Source organism: Acanthochromis polyacanthus, chromosome 21 (assembly GCF_021347895.1).
Source record: "Acanthochromis polyacanthus isolate Apoly-LR-REF ecotype Palm Island chromosome 21, KAUST_Apoly_ChrSc, whole genome shotgun sequence".
Lineage (NCBI taxonomy): Eukaryota > Metazoa > Chordata > Actinopteri > Pomacentridae > Acanthochromis > Acanthochromis polyacanthus.
In genome coordinates, this window is record NC_067133.1 from 31,075,949 (window position 1) to 31,094,368 (window position 18,420).

General features: G+C 44.2%; 1 protein-coding gene across 1 annotated transcript; it reads left to right on the forward strand.

Annotated features, from left to right (window-relative positions):
* The first annotated feature begins 783 nt into the window (after nucleotides 1–783).
* On the forward strand, nucleotides 784–18,300 carry LOC110952040 (arf-GAP with dual PH domain-containing protein 1-like). The gene is given in 14 exon segments (XM_022195361.2): nucleotides 784–1,132; nucleotides 3,079–3,209; nucleotides 4,272–4,363; nucleotides 4,985–5,067; nucleotides 13,294–13,406; nucleotides 13,968–14,114; nucleotides 14,278–14,361; nucleotides 14,903–14,933; nucleotides 14,936–14,964; nucleotides 15,046–15,117; nucleotides 17,970–18,060; nucleotides 18,063–18,106; nucleotides 18,108–18,198; nucleotides 18,272–18,300. Coding segments are annotated over 14 exon segments (1,128 nt in total). The 5' UTR covers nucleotides 784–1,041.
* Nucleotides 18,301–18,420: the final 120 nt, after the last annotated feature.

Genomic DNA, 18,420 nt, shown 5'->3' on the forward strand with positions numbered 1-18,420 from the left:
TAAAATATTTCTCCAAATATTGTGGTACAAGCTGGAATGAGTTCCTCTGGAGGAGGCTGAGATGATGAGGAGCTCAGAGTTGATGCTCCTGGTCCAGATGCCTCCTGGTAGAGTTCCTCTGGAGGTTTTTTGAGCAGCTGGGAGGAGATCAGGGGGTCGATCCAGAACTAGATTATATATCTCATCTGGCCTGGGAATGCCTCAGGAGGAACTGGAAAGGAGAGAATCATCTGGAATGATCTGATTCACCTGCGGCCTCCACGACCCACCAGACCCTGGATAGGTGGAAGAACATGGATGGATGATTGATGGATGGATGGATGGATGATGAATGAATGGATGATGGATGGACAAATTGATGGATGGATGATGAATGATGGATGGATGATGTTTGAAACATCTACTTCTGTGGTCTTCTGTTGGTTTAACTGGTGGCTGGATCTGTGTTCTGGAACATCTGGAGGAAGCAGCCTGAGAAGATGGAGAAGCAGCTGGAGCAGATGTGGAAGGTCCACAGTAGAAGATGACAGACTCCAGGTTTGACCACTTAGAGGAACTTTATTCAGAATAAATAAAATCTGCCATAAAGCAGCAGACCTGAATGAAAACACGGTTTACTGCTTTTAGTTTCAAACCTTTAAGAATTTGTCTGTTTGCTGTGAGATGTTCTGGACCTTCAGCTGTGAGATGCTCTGGACCTTCAGACCTCTGTTCCAGTGAGTTCCCTTTAACTCGGGCTGGCTGCTCAGTGGAGGCTGGATGTGGGCGGAGAGCTGTTCCTCCAGACTGACCGCTGGGTGTCTCCCTCAAACACTCACAGCTTCAGCGTCTGTCGGGTCTCAACGGGTTCTTCATAATCAGCAGAAGTCAGACTGGAACTCTCCACCATCTGCAGCGCCTCCAGCACATGTAGAACCTGCACAGCTTCTAGCAGCTGTTTGGACTCTTTAACGCGCTTTTTAACGGGATTCGCTTTCGATGCCGGAGTTTGAGGATTTGAGCCGCTGAGGAAGCAGAAGAACCACCAGGACCACCAGGACCATGGCTTCGGACCCGGACAGGAGCAGACCAGGTGTGAAGCAGCTGCTGGAGAAAGCTGGGAATGGAAACTGTGCGGACTGCGGAGCTGCAGGTGAAACACTGGATCCTTTTCCTGCTTTAACGTAGATTCTGGTCGCTTCCATCTCAGTCCAGCTCCGGTTCCTGAGCAGATGTTCATCACCTGGACTCCAGGTGGAACAGCAGAGGTCCAGTCTGAGGAACCATGATGCTGAAGATCCTCTCAGAGCAGAGCAGGCCCGGTCCAAGAGCTGGATTAGTTTAACCAGCTCTGGCTTTTAGCACTTTTTAAACCTATAGTTCAGTTTTAGTTGAAGTCACCTTCATCAGCACTCACACCTGATTGGTTTAAACCTGCTGGGTCACACCTGATTGGTTTAAACCTGCTGGGTCACACTTGTGGAGCTGCACCTCAGCACTAAAGCAAACAGGTGTGGTTGTGAAATGTTCGTGAGATGTTTCAGAGCTGAGCAAACTCTAGTTTCTGGTTCATCGGGTGTCTGCTTTTAGTCTCCAGGTATTTTATTTTTATTGTGTGTAACTGCTTCCATGCAGATGTGTTTTCAATCTTTACCTGTCACTTGTCTCACCTGTCGGACCTTCTGGACCAGAGTTCTGGTGACTCTGGCTGCAGAAGTTTCGTCTGATTCAGTTTGATTTTGATGCTCAAGGAAGTTGTTTGTTCTCATGTCTGTCTGTGTTTCAGTTCCAGGTGTTCTAGGTCCAGGTTTTTCAGGTCCAGGTGTTTCAGGTCCAGGTGTTCTCGGTCCAGGTTTTTCAGGTCCAGGTGTTCTAGGTCCAGGTGTTCTAGGTCCAGGTGTTCTAGGTCCAGGTGTTTCAGTTCCAGGTGTTCTAGGTCCAGGTGTTTCAGGTCCAGGTGTTCTAGGTCCAGGTGTTTCAGGTCCAGGTGTTCCAGGTCCAGGTGTTTCAGGTCCAGGTGTTCTAGGTCCAGGTGTTCCAGGTCCAGGTGTTTCAGGTCCAGGTGTTTCAGGTCCAGGTGTTCTAGGTCCAGGTGTTCTAGGTCCAGGTGTTTCAGGTCCAGGTGTTCTAGGTCCAGGTGTTTCAGGTCCAGGTGTTTCAGTTCCAGGTGTTCTAGGTCCAGGTGTTTCAGGTCCAGGTGTTTCAGGTCCAGGTGTTTCAGTTCCAGGTGTTTCAGGTCCAGGTGTTTCAGGTCCAGGTGTTCTAGGTCCAGGTGTTCTAGGTCCAGGTGTTTCAGGTCCAGGTGTTCTAGGTCCAGGTGTTCTAGGTCCAGGTGTTTCAGGTCCAGGTGTTTCAGTTCCAGGTGTTCTAGGTCCAGGTGTTTCAGGTCCAGGTGTTTCAGGTCCAGGTGTTCTAGGTCCAGGTGTTTCAGGTCCAGGTGTTCTAGGTCCAGGTGTTCTAGGTCCAGGTGTTTCAGGTCCAGGTGTTCTAGGTCCAGGTGTTCTAGGTCCAGGTGTTTCAGGTCCAGGTGTTTCAGGTCCAGGTGTTTCAGGTCCAGGTGTTCTAGGTCCAGGTGTTCCAGGTCCAGGTGTTTCAGGTCCAGGTGTTCCAGGTCCAGGTGTTTCAGGTCCAGGTGTTCTAGGTCCAGGTGTTTCAGGTCCAGGTGTTTCAGGTCCAGGTGTTCTAGGTCCAGGTGTTTCAGGTCCAGGTGTTTCAGGTCCAGGTGTTCCAGGTCCAGGTGTTTCAGGAGCTGCTCTCAGTGGATCATCTAGTCGACTGTAGGATTTCTGAAGACCAGCTGAGCTCTGGACCGGTTCCTGAGCTTCTTGGCAACCAAATGAGGTGTTTCTTCAGCTCACTGCTTCTAATCGGCTTTTAATGTCTCCAGGGTTGGAGATGATGTCAGTCCTCACCTGTCCTCATTAGAACCAATCAGATGAGGAGTGAAAAGTCTTCTCTCTCTTTTTCCATCGGGATGTTCTGGTCCTGTCAGGTTCTCTTTCACCAGGGACCTGTCCAGTGTGGATCTTCTGTCTGCTGACCTCTGAACCGTCCTCAGTGGGACCTGGTCTTACTGGTCTGTCTGTCTTCGTCCTGCAGACCCGGAGTGGGCGTCCTACACGCTGGGTGTGTTCGTGTGTCACAGCTGCTCCGGCCTTCATAGAAACATCGCTCAGATCAGTAAGGTCAAGTCTCTGCTGCTGGATCCCTGGAGCTGCTCGGAGCTGGAGGTGAGAACATGCTGGCTGTAGACCAGGAGGTCCACCTCATCTCAGTCCACATTCAGCCCAGTTTATCTGAAACAGGACGGACCACAGAATAATAACCCATAAATAACCAATAAAGTCCTGATGGTTACTTTGTTTTAATGAAAAAAAAATCAATTCTGAAACATTTCAGGAATTATCTTTCTACTAAACATCATGAACAACCTGAACTTTCTGAAGAAAAATGAGCTCAGTTTCATCCACATCCATCCTCAGTTTATCATTTCCACATTACAACTTCCAGATCACAGAGTGTCTACAAAGAAACACAACATTTAGTCACCTGGAACTGAACCATGGAGGATTTTACAACGTGTCAACATCTGGAAACGATTAAAATTTAATTTCTACATCTGTACAGTAATCCTGACCTCCTGAACTGACTCACCAACAAACTAAACCATTAAGGAAAAGGTTTAATTGTCCTCCTGCCTGATAAATGTAGAAAATAGATACATGAAAATAAATAAAAATTGTTTAGTAAATGAACCACAGAGTTCCAAACCAAAGTCTGTCTGCTGAAGCTGCTGACTGACATTAAATCACACAATGTTCAGCGTCTCTAAATATGTCCACACTAAGGATTCATCTTCAGCTCTGCAGTTTTTACTCTTTGTAAAGTCATCCTGAGGGTCAGAATGGATCCTCTGGTGGGCCGGATTTGACCCGCGGGCCGCATGTTTGACACCCCTGCTGTAAACAGAAACTCAGAGTTTTACTGAACAGAACTAAGGGACCCATAATGGTGGTGATAATAATAATAAAAGTGAACCACTGATGATTGTGAGGTTGTAGGTTGAGCAGCAGCTCTGGTTTTAAAACCGACTCGTTAAGAAATGAGAATGTGGATTTGGGGTCAGAGGGGAGATGTTTGGGGTTTTTCTTCTCTTCCTGTGTCCTCTTTTTCTCTTCCTTTCTTTGTGTTTCTCTACTTTCCTGGTGTTAAATACAGAGAATCAGAGCAGATTCTCCTCTGAGCAGCTAACTATCACTAATCCATGCCGGGTTTTCTTGTGTTTTCTACAGTTTATGGACTCGGTGGGAAACGACGCTGCTAAAGCCAGATATGAGCAGCTGGTTCCCGCATTCTACTGCCGACCTTCACCCTCAGACTGCATGTAGGTGAAGCTGTTCCTCCCTGCAGGGGACTTCTGGTTTTAGTCAGTCAGAACCTATAATATTAACTATAGAGAGGCTACAGTAATACAGATGTCTGTAGGTCGATAAGGACGAGGTAAATGAACCACTAGTTTAAAGGTGTCAATAAAACCGTTAAATGAACAGGCAGCTTCCAGAAAGACCTTTAGTCTGACTCTGACTTCCTGCTGTAATAACTACTGATTGGTCAGGACTCTGGTGTATCAACTGGTTTATGAGGATTAAGATGCAGCTGCTGCTCTGGGTTTGGTCCTCAGTGGTTAGAAGTTCCTGCAGCATGCAGACAACAGTTCAGTTTGAGGTAATAACAGTAAGAAGCTGAACTGAGGTGCATTTAGTTTCTAACAGCTGAAAGCGTCAGAACTTCCACTTTACAGAATAACATTTATTAAAGGAGACACATTAAATGAGAAGGAAGCTGAAGGAACATTAATGTATAAATATGGATGAGTGACAGAAGAAGAGCAGGATGATGAACCAAGTAGAGTTTAACCAGAACTTTACCATGAGGCTCAGTATCCATAAGCTAGTGAGACTATCTGAAGGTCCATGTGGAACATCTAACTGCTGCTGTCCTGCAGGCTGCTGAGGGATCAGTGGATCCGAGCCAAATACGAGAGGAAGGAGTTCATGTATGTGGAGAGGCAGGAGCCGTACTCAGCAGGTAGGAACCTTTACTCCATCCTCAGGAGAACACATGAAACCAGAACCTAGGACTGGTTATCAGATGGAGAAACTCCTCAGACCTTCAACGGTTTGGGAGTTTTTCTGGTTTTTAAGGAGTAAAACATGAGCTGGTTGGGTTAGGATGTTGGTAGAAGATCTGCTGTCTGTCCTGGAGATGGTTTGATATGAAGAACTCACATCATCCACCGATCATCTACAGCTGAACCCATCCACCACCTGAACACAGCTTTATAACTGTCACAGGGGGCGGAGCCTGTCCCAGATGACTGAGGGTGAAAGTTCACCTGGACAGGTAACAGTCTATCAGAGGTTCACCTCAGCATGTTGTTGGACTGTGGGAGGAACTTGAAGAACCCAGCAGGGAGAACATGGAGACTCCATGCAGAAAGATCCCAGAAAGGCCGGGACATGAACCAGGGATCTTCTGGCCGTGAGGTGACAGTTCTAACCACTGATCCTCTCTGCAGCCCTCATCCAGTTACAGAGTTGTGAAGAAGAATGGTCACATTAGATGGTTTTACATCATGGACTGCCTTTAAGGTGTCACCACAACATCTCGACTGGATTGGAGTCCAGACTTTGACTCCAGAACCTTCATTCAGTTCTTGTTGAGCTGTTCAGAGGTGGACTTGTTGGTGTTCTTTGGGTCCGTTAGTGGTGAGCTTCAGGTCCTGAACTGATGGTGGATGTTCTACAGGAGGTTCTTCTGATAGAGCAGAATTCATGACAAGTTGTCCAGGTCCTCCAACCATCTCACTTCCACCTCCTTGTTCCACTGCTGGTATCATGTTCTTCTGTGGAATGCAGTATTAGCTTTACAGCAGATGGAACAGCAGTGTTTCCCCTGGGTTGAAATGGCTGCGAGGTGGTGGGTTGTGCCGGAGGTGTGAAACAACTAGGGGGGTCCAGGGGCATGCCCCCCCGGAAAAATTTTGAAAATCAAGATGCAAAATGGGGCATTCTGGTAACCTTGCCAGCAAGGTGATTTCTCGCGATATCAAATCTCTCAAGAAACCATCTTGCTCCGCTCCCGCCTTCACTTTTCGTACAGCACCAAGTTGGCACGGGCCAATCACGCAGCAGTATTCGTGTGTGGGGCGGGATATCCGGGTGTGAAGACGACACCAAGCACCAGTAGATCAAAACAAACACGGCAACGGAGGACAACGATCGTGTAGATGCTGCTATTAAGTCAGTTTTAGCTGAATCTCCTATCGCTTCTTTGAAGGAAGAACAACGAGAGGCGCTTTGCGCATTTCTGGATGGTAAAGATGTTTGTGCTTTTTTACCTACGGGTTTTGGTCAGAGTTTAATCTACCAATTGGCTCCGCTCGTTGTGAAGATCCCGCGATTGGCTAAAAACAAACCTGTCAGAGGCGGGACATACTGTTGCATTGTCCAATCCGTGCCTCTTTCCTCCGAACGGATTTACATGGAGCGGTCCCAGATTGATATTGTGGAGTACTATCAAGTACTACACAATTATTAATCTGGCTATTGCCAGGTTAGCATTCTGGCACAATTTGGAGCACATTTTGTTGTATTTGTAGCCATTTCCAAAAACTAAGTTAAATAAAATTTTCATGTTTCTTATTCTAAAAATCAGTGATAGGGAGAAAATCTGACAAATATAAACCCACTTGTCCTTGCGATCAAAACATGTCAACTAGTCCAGTCTGTTATATTCTGGTCAGATTTCCACTCCATTCCTAAATGCCACATCAGTTCTTATTACAAATTTGAAAAAGATGACAAAGGACTTGAATCTGGAATCAAGTGGTGACTTTTACTTTTTTTCTAAAAACAACTACATGTTAGGTACCAAATTCCCACTTCATTTTTATTTAGAATAAAAAGGTTATGTCATGACTTTCATTTTACTTAAAATGTGAAAGAAAACTTAAACTCTGGGTTAACAACTGGTTTTCTGAAGGACTTAGTTCTGTTTTCAAAACTGTTCCCTTTTTGAACACAGAACTAGAATTTGAACACAGAATTTGTTTTGCCATTGAATGATATAATTTCGGGCACTCTATAAATCATTTTATCAAAAGAAACTAGGAACTTTATATTCCGTTGAAATCATTTGTCTCGTTGGGTAGAACGGGTTTTGTGCCTAAATGTTTTAACGGGAGCCATTTTTGCAGTCACTGTCAATTCGTATCGCCACGGACAACAAAACAGTAACTCAGTAAAGGAAGCGAGATCGATGCCTACACTGCGTTGCTCACTTTATTTTGATGACATGCGATAGTTTTGATACTTAATTTGACATATGTCTGTGATACACACCTGCTTTTAGCCCCGAAAAACGAAACGATGGAGCGCTGCCGCTTCTTGTCCGCCATGCTTTTTGACACTAGGAACGTTCGCTAATCGGAACGACCGGACCGGACCGGACCAGTGAGGCGGCAATGTCGGCAAAATTGTAATGAGGCGGTGGCCTATACCAGCGAGGCGGCCCGCCTCGTCGGTCATATAGGAGGGGAAACACTGGAACAGACCCATCCATCCATCCATCCTCTGTACACCGCTTTATCCTCACTAGGGTCATGGGGGGTGCTGGAGCCTATCCCAGCTGACTCGGTGAAGGCAGGGGACACCCTGGACAGGTCACCAGTCTGTCACAGGGCTACATATACAGACACACAATCACACTCACATTCACACCTACGGACAATTTAGAGTAACCAATTAACCTCAGCATGTTTTTGGACTGTGGGAGGAAGCCGGAGTACCCGGAGAAAACCCACGCATGCACAGGGAGAACATGCAAACTCCATGCAGAAAGATCCCAGGCCCAGGCCGGGATTTGAACCGGGGATCTTCTTGCTGCAAGGCCAACGTGCTAACCACTATCTTACTGAAGTTTTCTGGGACTTCAGTTTGGTTAGAAATTCACTCCAAAGCTCCCAGAGTGCAGTGGGGTATGACTGGGCTTCAGTGGATCAGTCAGTTTGTTGACAAAGTGTGTCTGTGAGGTAAATCGACCAAGAACATTCTGGAGAAAGCAGCAGAGTGTTGGTGTCTTCCAGAAAGTTCCACCAGTCCTCAAGATGTTCTCTTAAAGTCTTTGAGATCATCCAGATATTTTTGTAAACACCAGATGAACCTTTATGATCTTTTAGGTCAGTAGTGGTTTGATCCTTTAACTCTCCGTGGATCCATTTCCTCTCAGAGTCTTCGTCTTTGTGCAAACATGTAGACGGACCTTAACTGAGGCCAGTGAGGTCTGAAGATCTTTAGATGCTCCTCTGGGTTCTTCTGTGACCTCCTGGATTAGATGTCGATGCTCTTGGAGAAATGTTGGTAGCTGGTCTACCCCTGAAGGTTCTCCACTGTTCCATGTGTCTCCGTGTGTGGATAATGTTTCTCACTGAGGTTCTCTGGAGTCCTACAACCTCAACAATGTCTCTGGAACCCTCCATAGTGATGAAGGTCAACGACTTTGTTTCTCATCTGTTCTTGAATCTCTGTAGAACGTGACATCATGTGCTGCTTTTTGAGACCCTTTAGCTGCTTCACAATGAAGACGGGTTTTATCTAGAGATCTTTACGTTCCACCAGCCTGGTAGAAACCATCTGAAGGTCTGGATGGAGAACCTGAACCCAACTGACCAATGAATGGGGTCATTTCATAGATTTTTTCCTTCAATAATTGGAATCATCATTTAAAAATTGCATTTAGTGTTTTCTTGGGTTATCTTTGTCTTAATTAAAATTAGTTTGATGATCTGTAACATTTATGTGACAAATATACAAAAACAGAACATTTTTATCACTGGGGAAATAATGTTCATAGCTCTGAAGCCCAGGCTGCTGCTTTAGATGTTCAGATAGATGGAGAAGGTAAAGCTGGTCCTTGTCATATCTCCTTCATGTGTCCTTCATGTCTTCTTTCTGTTCTGTTTTCTTGTTTCTGTTCCACTTTTCCATCTTTTCTCTGATTATTTTCTCACTAATCTCAGTTTTTCATTCAATGTTTGTTTCTCTGACTTGTAGTTTTTTGATGAGTCATGCTTTAGTGAGTCTGATTGATGGAGATAAACCAATCCAGACTGAACTAATCGATAGCAGAGTGGACGGTTGGACCTGAAGATGCTGAGCTGATGTCATATCTGCTGTCTAAAGCTGCTGCTGGTCGCTGTGGTTTTAGAACCTTCTTTATGGTGATCAGATGATAGAATTGGTTCATTATGGCCTGCTCATGCAAGAATTTTCTAGAAACGTTCAGGAGACGTAGATTATGAGACTCAGAATCAGAGACATTTTATGGATCCTGGAGATGAAGTTGCCTCTGATGTTTCTGCTCCCTTTGAAAGTCTTAGAAAGCAGTAAAAAAAAAAGATAAACATAAGAAGAAAAATGTGTAATATAACTGTAAAGATAAGTAGAAAAGTATGAGTATAAAAGACTAGCAGAAACTGACTTTAAACTAGAACTCCTTTTTAAAACAGACCTGTGGATTTAATCTGGAAAATATAATTTTATTCTTGAGGTTTTATTCATAAGCGCTACTTAAACACTGAATTATCAGTTTATGAGTGCTGTTGTGTATTTTCAGAGTATTTTAGTGTATTTGCTGTGTATTAGTAGCTGGTTGTGTACAGCTGCAGACCAACACATCAGAAACTGCTGATTGTGTCCTGCAGGGTGAAGTTCAGGTTTATTTAAAGCTGCTGAATAATTAACAGAATGAAATGAAGAACCAACACTAGAACTACACAGACGGAGTTCTTGATCTGTTTCTTTGTTTAAACTCTGGTTGTCCAATAACTGCTCCTGGTTTGACCTGATGGAAAGGAACCATCAGGATCTCTATTAACAGGTTAAAACATCGTCTTTCTGTGTCTTTCTAACCGAACAGACTGAAGCTTCTCAGATGGATGAAGTTCAGCAGCTCTTGAGCGGCGTCTGAAGGAAAGGGGAAGCTCTCAAAGCCGACTGTGTTTCTGCTGATAAAATGAGGCTTTTATCAGCTGAAATTCAACGTTTCCCTTCTGTGTCGGAAACAGGATGCTGAAATAAAGTGGGTTTAACCCAACAGAAGGCTGGTTCCTGGCCCAACGAGTAAAAACGTGGTGGCCTTTCTTAACTGCTCTGCTGTGGTGAACTGTCAGCTGATGAAGAAACTTTAACTTGAGCAACAATCAGTAGCAGTTTAGTGCAAGACCAGTGAGGAAATGAGTTAAAGTCTGCTCAGAGGAAACAGACTGAATATGTAAATATAAGAATGATCTCAGCTGCAGTAGGAGATAAACGCTGCCCTCAGATCAAAGGCCGGCTGTGTTGTAGAGGTTTGAGGTCATGAGGCCTCCAGATGGACGGAGAAAGACTCCTGTTCAGTAGAACGCTGCTGGGAGACGCTGGTCCTAAAGTCCTCTGATTCTACTGGGAATGATTGTCATGAATTATTGATGAAGGGTTTACTGATGTCTGGAGGAACAAACTAGACCGGGCTGTTTGCTTGTTGTGTTGTTGTGTAGCTGGTTGTGTTGTTGTGTAGCTGGTTGTGTTGTTGTGTCGCTGGTTGTGTAGCTGGTTGTGTTGTTGTGTAGCTGGTTGTGTTATGTAGCTGGTTGTGTTGTTGTGTAGCTGGTTGTGTTGTTATGTAGCTGGTTGTGTAGCTGGTTGTGTTGTTATGTAGCTGGTTGTGTTGTTGTGTTGTTGTGTAGCTGGTTGTGTTGTTGTGTTGTTATGTAGCTGGTTGTGTTGTTGTGTTGTTGTGTAGCTGGTTGTGTAGCTGGTTGTGTTGTTGTGTAGCTGGTTGTGTTGTTGTGTAGCTGGTTGTGTTGTTGTGTAGCTGGTTGTGTTGTTGTGTTGTTATGTAGCTGGTTGTGTTGTTGTGTTGTTGTGTAGCTGGTTGTGTAGCTGGTTGTGTTGTTGTGTAGCTGGTTGTGTAGCTGGTTGTGTTGTTATGTAGCTGGTTGTGTTGTTATGTAGCTGGTTGTGTAGCTGGTTGTGTTGTTGTGTAGCTGGTTGTGTAGCTGGTTGTGTTGTTGTGTTGTTGTGTAGCTGGTTGTGTTGTTATGTAGCTGGTTGTGTAGCTGGTTGTGTTGTTGTGTAGCTGGTTGTGTTGTTATCTAGCTGGTTGTGTAGCTGGTTGTGTTGTTGTGTAGCTGGTTGTGTAGCTGGTTGTGTAGCTGGTTTGTGTTGTTATGTAGCTGGTTGTGTTGTTGTGTAGCTGGTTGTGTAGTGTTGTGTTATGTAGCTGGTTGTGTTGTTGTGTAGCTGGTTGTGTAGCTGATTGTGTTGTTGTGTAGCTGGTTGTGTTGTTGTGTAGCTGGTTGTGTAGCTGGTTGTGTAGCTGGTTGTGTTGTTATGTAGCTGGTTGTGTAGCTGGTTGTGTTGTTATGTAGGCTGGTTGTGTTGTTGTGTAGCTGGTTGTGTAGCTGATTGTGTTGTTGTGTAGCTGGTTTGTGTTGTTGTGTAGCTGGTTGTGGTAGCTGGTTGTGTAGCTGGTTGTGTTGTTATGTAGCTGGTTGTGTTGTTGTGTAGCTGGTTGTGTAGCTGGTTGTGTTTATGTAGCTGGTTGTGTTGTTGTTGTAGCTGGTTGTGTAGCTGATTGTGTTGTTGTGTAGCTGGTTGTGTTGTTGTGTAGCTGGTTGTGTAGCTGGTTGTGTTGTTATGTAGCTGGTTGTGTAGCTGGTTGTGTTGTTGTGTAGCTGGTTGTGTTGTTATGTAGCTGGTTGTGTAGCTGGTTGTGTTGTTATGTAGCTGGTTGTGTTGTTGTGTAGCTGGTTGTGTAGCTGGTTGTGTTGTTGTGTAGCTGGTTGTGTTGTTGTGTCGCTGGTTGTGTAGCTGGTTGTGTTGTTGTGTAGCTGGTTGTGTTGTTATGTAGCTGGTTGTGTTGTTGTGTAGCTGGTTGTGTAGCTGGTTGTGTTGTTGTGTAGCTGGTTGTGTTGTTATGTAGCTGGTTGTGTTGTTGTGTAGCTGGTTGTGTAGCTGGTTGTGTGTTGTGTAGCTGGTTGTGTTGTTATGTAGCTGGTTGTTGTTGTTGTGTAGCTGGTTGTGTTGTTATGTAGCTGGTTGTGTTGTTGTGTAGCTGGTTGTGTTGTTGTGTTGTTATGTAGCTGGTTGTGTTGTTGTGTAGCTGGTTGTGTAGCTGGTTGTGTTGTTATGTAGCTGGTTGTGTTGTTGTGTAGCTGGTTGTGTTGTTGTGTTGTTATGTAGCTGGTTGTGTTGTTGTGTAGCTGGTTGTGTTGTTGTGTTGTTATGTAGCTGGTTGTGTTGTTGTGTTGTTGTGTAGCTGGTTGTGTTGTTGTGTTGTTGTGTAGCTGGTTGTGTTGTTGTGTTGTTATGTAGCTGGTTGTGTTGTTGTGTTGTTGTGTAGCTGGTTGTGTTGTTGTGTTGTTGTGTAGCTGGTTGTGTAGCTGGTTGTGTTGTTGTGTAGCTGGTTGTGTTGTTGTGTAGCTGGTTGTGTTGTTCTGGTCGGTCAGCGGCTGATTGGTTCCATCTCTGGTGGTTGTTTGTGAAATGATCGACTGACAGGAAGTGGAACATCAGAACCTAAAACAGACTCTGTGGTTTGGTGACTTCAGGTTTGGGCTCCGCTGGATTATTTCTGAACATATGAGGTGTTTCCTCTCAGCTCAGCGTCGCTTCTCAGAACGCTGACCACAGATAAGAAAAGTTCTCAGCAGTGTTTCAGATCAGGAACTGCCATGAGATCCACCTTCAGACCCTCCGGACCCGCCAGAGACTCTGTTATACTCTGTAGTACAATGTGATGCAGTATTCAATAGTATAATACAGTATTATGCTATCTAATTCTGCATTATACTGTATTATAGTGTATTACACTGCAGTATAATGCTACCTAAAACTGCATAATACAGGCTCATTTTAAACGGTTAACGTTCATTTATTCTGTGTTCATTCCATGCCGAGTGAAATATTTCAGCCTCTGTGTTTACTTTGATCTTTACGGTCTATAAATCATGGAAATCCAACATCAGGATCTCACATTATTAGAATATTTTACATTGAAAAAAAAAACTTTCTGCCAATGTTCTTCTGTTTTGAGCTGCACCTGTCCAGGTGTCAGAGACTCAGGAGATGAAGATCCAGATCTTTCATCATGAGTTCCTCAATCAGGTCCATCTCAGCTGGTTTCTCTGTCGTCATTAGTGAGGTTTTTTTCTGTCAGTGTCTGATAATTCCTGGTAGTTCTGTTTGACTCCTGAGGTTTTCCTCCTGTCAGGATACAGAGAAGGGTTTCTATGGAAACGAGGCCGAGATAACGGACAGTACCTGAACCGGAAGTTCATCCTGTCGGAGCGTGAAGGTGTTCTGAAGTACTTCAACAAAAACGACGTGAGTCCTGACATTTCTGAAGGTTCTTTCAGGTTCTGGTTTGTGTTTTAGCTGCATAGTTGGTGAATGTTTTCATTTTAAAAACCATAAATGTGAATCCGACTAAGCAGCTCCTTCCTGTCCGATGGTCTCCGTGGTGTTATCTTCATGTCCATCCATCCATCCATCCATCCTCTATACACCGCTTTATCCTCACTAGGGTCATGGGGGGTGCTGGAGTCTATCCCAGCTGACTCTGGTGAAGGCAGGGGACACCCTGGACAGGTCACCAGTCTGTCACAGGGCTACATATACAGACAACAATCACACTCACATTCACACCTACGGACAATTTAGAGTAACCAATTAACCTCAGCATGTTTTTGGACTGTGGGAGGAAGCCGGAGTACCCGGAGAAAACCCACGCATGCACAGGGAGAACATGCAAACTCCATGCAGAAAGATCCCAGGCCCAGGCCGGGATTTGAACCGGGGATCTTCTTGCTGCAAGGCCAAAGTGGTAACCACTGCACCACTGTACAGCCCACCTTCATGTCTCTGACTTTAAATATGTGACTGCAGGCCAGAGAACCCAAAGCCATCATGAAGATCAGCAGTTTGAACGCTACCTTCCAGCCCAGTAAGATGGGAACGGCTCACGGCCTGCAGATCACCTACCTGAAGGACAACAGCACCAGGAACATCTTCGTCTACCATGAGGACGGGAAGGTGAGCATCTCTCTGGAGCTCCCTCTGCTGGAGATGCTCCCCAATTACAGGCCAGCTGCAGACTCTATTCTGAAAGGATCTTGGTTTCCTGTCAGATCTTTTTAAAAGCCTGTCTGTCCCGGTGAGCTGTGATGTCAGTCTGTTGTCACTTCCTGTGTTGAAGGAAATGGTGGATTGGTTCAACGCCATCAGAGCCGCCAGGTTCCACTTCCTGCAGGTAGCGTTCCCTGGAGCTCCGGAGTCCGAGGTGAGGAACGTCCAGACCTGATCTGTGAGGAGAGGCAGTTACACGGATTAAAAAGTCTATTATTATTAGCAAGTTATTGTAATAGTTAAGACATAAGTCAATACTTATTATTAAAACCTGAGATATAAGAGTTATATTGGTGTAAAGCAAATAAAAATACTCCAAAAAAATTCTACTACAGGATTTAGAAATATAAGAATATGTCCTGGTGGACAATGGTAGGTCTGAAAGGGTTAAAACATTAATACATGAACACATTAATATATTGTTATATTAATTCGTTAATACATGAACATGTTAATATATTATTACATTAATACATAAATGCTCCTGTGCTTTGTGTGCTGCAGCAGCTCAAACATATCTGAGGTGATAAACACCTTCATGGATCTCCTGGCTGGTTTTCATCAGTAGAAACATGAACGGCTTCCCAACCAAACACCTTTCTGACCTAAATCCTGGAGCCATCAGTTAGATCAACCTGTAACGTGTCCCTCAGTGTTTCTGCCTAAACTGCTCTGTTTCTCTGTTTGTCGTCCAGTTGTTGCCGAAGCTGACCAGGAACTACATAAAGGAGGTTACATGGAGAAGACGGGCCCAAAGGTTCCTGTGTTGATCAGATACCAACAATAACGTTAGCAGAGCTCATGTTGTCAGCTGAAGTGACCTGGTGTGTTTCTGCAGCAAACCGAAGGCTTCAGGAAGAGATGGTTCACCATGGACGACCGCAGGCTGCTGTACTTCAAAGACCCGCTGGTAGGACTGCTGGACACGTGCCAGAGGAGATAAGGATCACCCAATCAGTAGATTCTTTTAAATCACTTCTTAAAACCCGCTTTTGACCAATTCCGTCTGAATTCACAGATGGGGGTTGCAGCATCATTTTCAATTTGGCTTTGGAAGATAGAGGTAGAAGATCATGATAAAAAAAAACTTTATGTGCAAAATTACAGGCATCTACTCCCAGTAGTTTTTGGAGTTATGGCATTTTTAAATTTTAAATAATATGGGTATCACAGAGACTTGAAATGTTTCTCCAAGCTCTCTACATGTTGCGTGATGTCCTAGAAACAACACACACACTCAGGAGAAGTCTCTACAGAGCGGGGGGGCTTGTCCCAAATGTATAAATTATTTATAAAAACCACTAGCCGAGGTAGGTTAAGGGTGTTAAAAATACCAGAAATCTTACAGATTAATGTCTTAGCACCATTTAGTATTGCTCTAGACCAGACTGGCTTATAACTTATACAGGGGGGGGCCTCTAGGCTCATTATTTAGAGATATGGACTGCGGAACATTGCCCCCCATGAAAAGTGCCTCATTTTCAAGGACCCTGAAGTCAGTGTAGCACAGGGTGGTAGAGATCTGCTAATTTGCACAGAAACTCATCTATCCTTTACTGTAGCCATGCAAAGTCCCAACTTCTAGACATCACTGCATCATGCTCAATTTTACCCCCAACGAGGCCATTTTTGGTAGGCACGAATCTGAACATTACCTGTTATGCATATACCGGGCTTTGCAAAAGTTCTGTTACACGGTTTCATGATCTTTAGAGACGTTTACATGTCGGAGTGAAAAATTCCATTAAATAAACTGAAAGTTCTACCTTATAGGCAGGTGTCCTTAATACAATTTTGTTCTCCGGTGAAGTTGTATCAAGATGGAAGTCAAAGTGTTTTGACGGATGACCGTCCACAGAGTCGCGGAGAGGCTAAAGAATGGTGAAGATCTTTCAGGTCTTCACTATTCTTGAAAGATCACTAAAAGATCTTCACCATTCTTGAGCCTCTCCGTGACTCTGTGGACGGTCATCCGGCTGATGTTCAGCACAAAGGAGAAGCAGATATTCTCACTCTTTTGACTTCCATCTTGATACAACTTACCGGAGAACAAATTGTATTAAGGACACCTGCCTATAAGGTAGAACTTTCAGTTTATTTAATGGAATTTTTCACTCCGACATGTAACGTCTCTAAAGATCTGAAACCGTGTAACAGAACTTTTGCAAAGCCCGGTATATGCATAACAGGTAATGTTCAGATTCGTGCCTACCAAAAATGGCCTCGTTTGGGGTAAAATTGAGCATGATGCAGTGATGTCTAGAAGTTGGGACTTTGCATGGCTACAGTAAGAGGATAGATGAGTTTCTGTGCAAATTAGCAGATCTCTACACCTGTGCTACACTGACTTCAGGGTCCTTGAAAATGAGGCACTTTTCATGGGGGGCAATGTTCCGCAGTCCATATCTCTAACAATGAGCCTAGAGGCCCCCCCCTGTATAGTTATAAGCCAGTCTGGTCTAGAGCAAAACTAAATGGTGTTAAGACATTAATCTGTAAGATTTCTGGTATTTTTAACACCCTTAACCCTACTCGCTAGTGGTTTTTATAAATATTTATACATTTTGGACAAGCCCCCCCGCTCTGTAGAGACTTCTCCTGAGTGTGTGTGTTGTTTCTAGGAACATCACCAACATGTAGAGAGCTTGGAGAAACATTTCAAGTCTCTGTGATACTCAGAAAGCAGAGATAAGCATTTTAAAAAATAAAAATTCCAGGCGAGGATTGGGGGGGGGGGGGCATTTTGGCCTAAATTATTAAAATTTAAAAATGCCATAACTCAAAAACTACTGGGAGTAGAAGCCTGAAATTTTGCACATAAAAGCTTTTTTATCATGATCTTCCACCACCAGCACCCACAGTAAAATTGAAGATGGTGGTGGCAACCACCTTCCTGAATATTTTGGTGTTTTGGGATGGATAAGCCTTTTATAGACTGGTCTTCCAGTAAAGTTCTCTTTTATTTCTCTTTATCACTCTGTTCTACTTGTGAAAGCACTTTGTGAATGTCTTCTGAAAGGTGCTATACATATAAAGTCATTATATTATATTATGTTATTGTTATTACAGTCCTACTGTGGCCAGCAGGAGGTGCAAAAACCCCAAGACACCCTGAACATGACCTCAGAGTAAACAAAAAAGTAGAGAACCAGCAGTAAATTCAGTGCTGATGCAGGAATCCCTCATAGATCTTTTTAAAATACGAGCAATTTGAGGTTTTCCATAAATGAAAAGTACATTACAAATACAATTTATTGTTAGTAGTAGTAGTATTGATAATAATATTAATAAACCAGACGCTGATTATAAACCGTCTCTAAAATCAACAAGATCAAACGTTTTGCAGATGATGTCAGAATCTAAGTTTTTAATATCGATCATAAAAGTCGGATTATCTGTTTTTCAGTGATGCAGCTAAAAGACGCAGCTGTAGATCAATACAATGTCACATTGTTTTGTTCTTCTGGATAAATGTGTCTGATCATCATGTTCAGTCTGCTCAGACAAGCGTTTTCTGTTTGTTTCTTTTAGAAATAAACCGAAAACAATCTAAAGAACTCAACCAGGACTTAACGAGCTCCGATTCTCCCCTCGTCTCTCTGCATAAACTGTTTGGAGGACTAAAGGGACGGGGTTTCGTCGTTCTGTCCGTTAGCAAGAACTAGAAAGCTTTTTTAATTCATGAATTCAGAGTTTATCAGCGTTTTATTTATTTTATTTATTATATCTCTATAAACTCAGACTGAATGTCTCTGTCTGCAGGACGCTTACGCTCGAGGTGAGGTGTTCATCGGCAGTCAGGGAAAACAGAACTCGGTTCTCGCCGGTCTGCCTCCCAACACGCAGGGCTCCCATTGCCGTTTGGAATCACCATAGCGACCCCAGACAGGAAGTTTGTGTTTGGCGTGTGAGACGGAGGAGGACCAGAGAGGCTGGATGTCGGCGTTCCAGACCGTCATCAGCAGACCCATTGCTGCCTCAGACTTCGCAGGTAAACTGAAGGCCAGAATCAGGTCAGATGTTTCCTCTCAGCGCCTCTGATCCCGTCTCTGTCTCTTCTGCAGTCGAGGCGTATTTTAAAACACAACCCTGATGGAGGACATCCCATAATAGATGGTGCAGGTATAATGAGTCACCCTCTCCAGGAATCAGAACCGTCCCTTCTGTTCTCCAGCAGCTTTTTTCTGGAACCTGGACTGAAAATGTTTTCTTC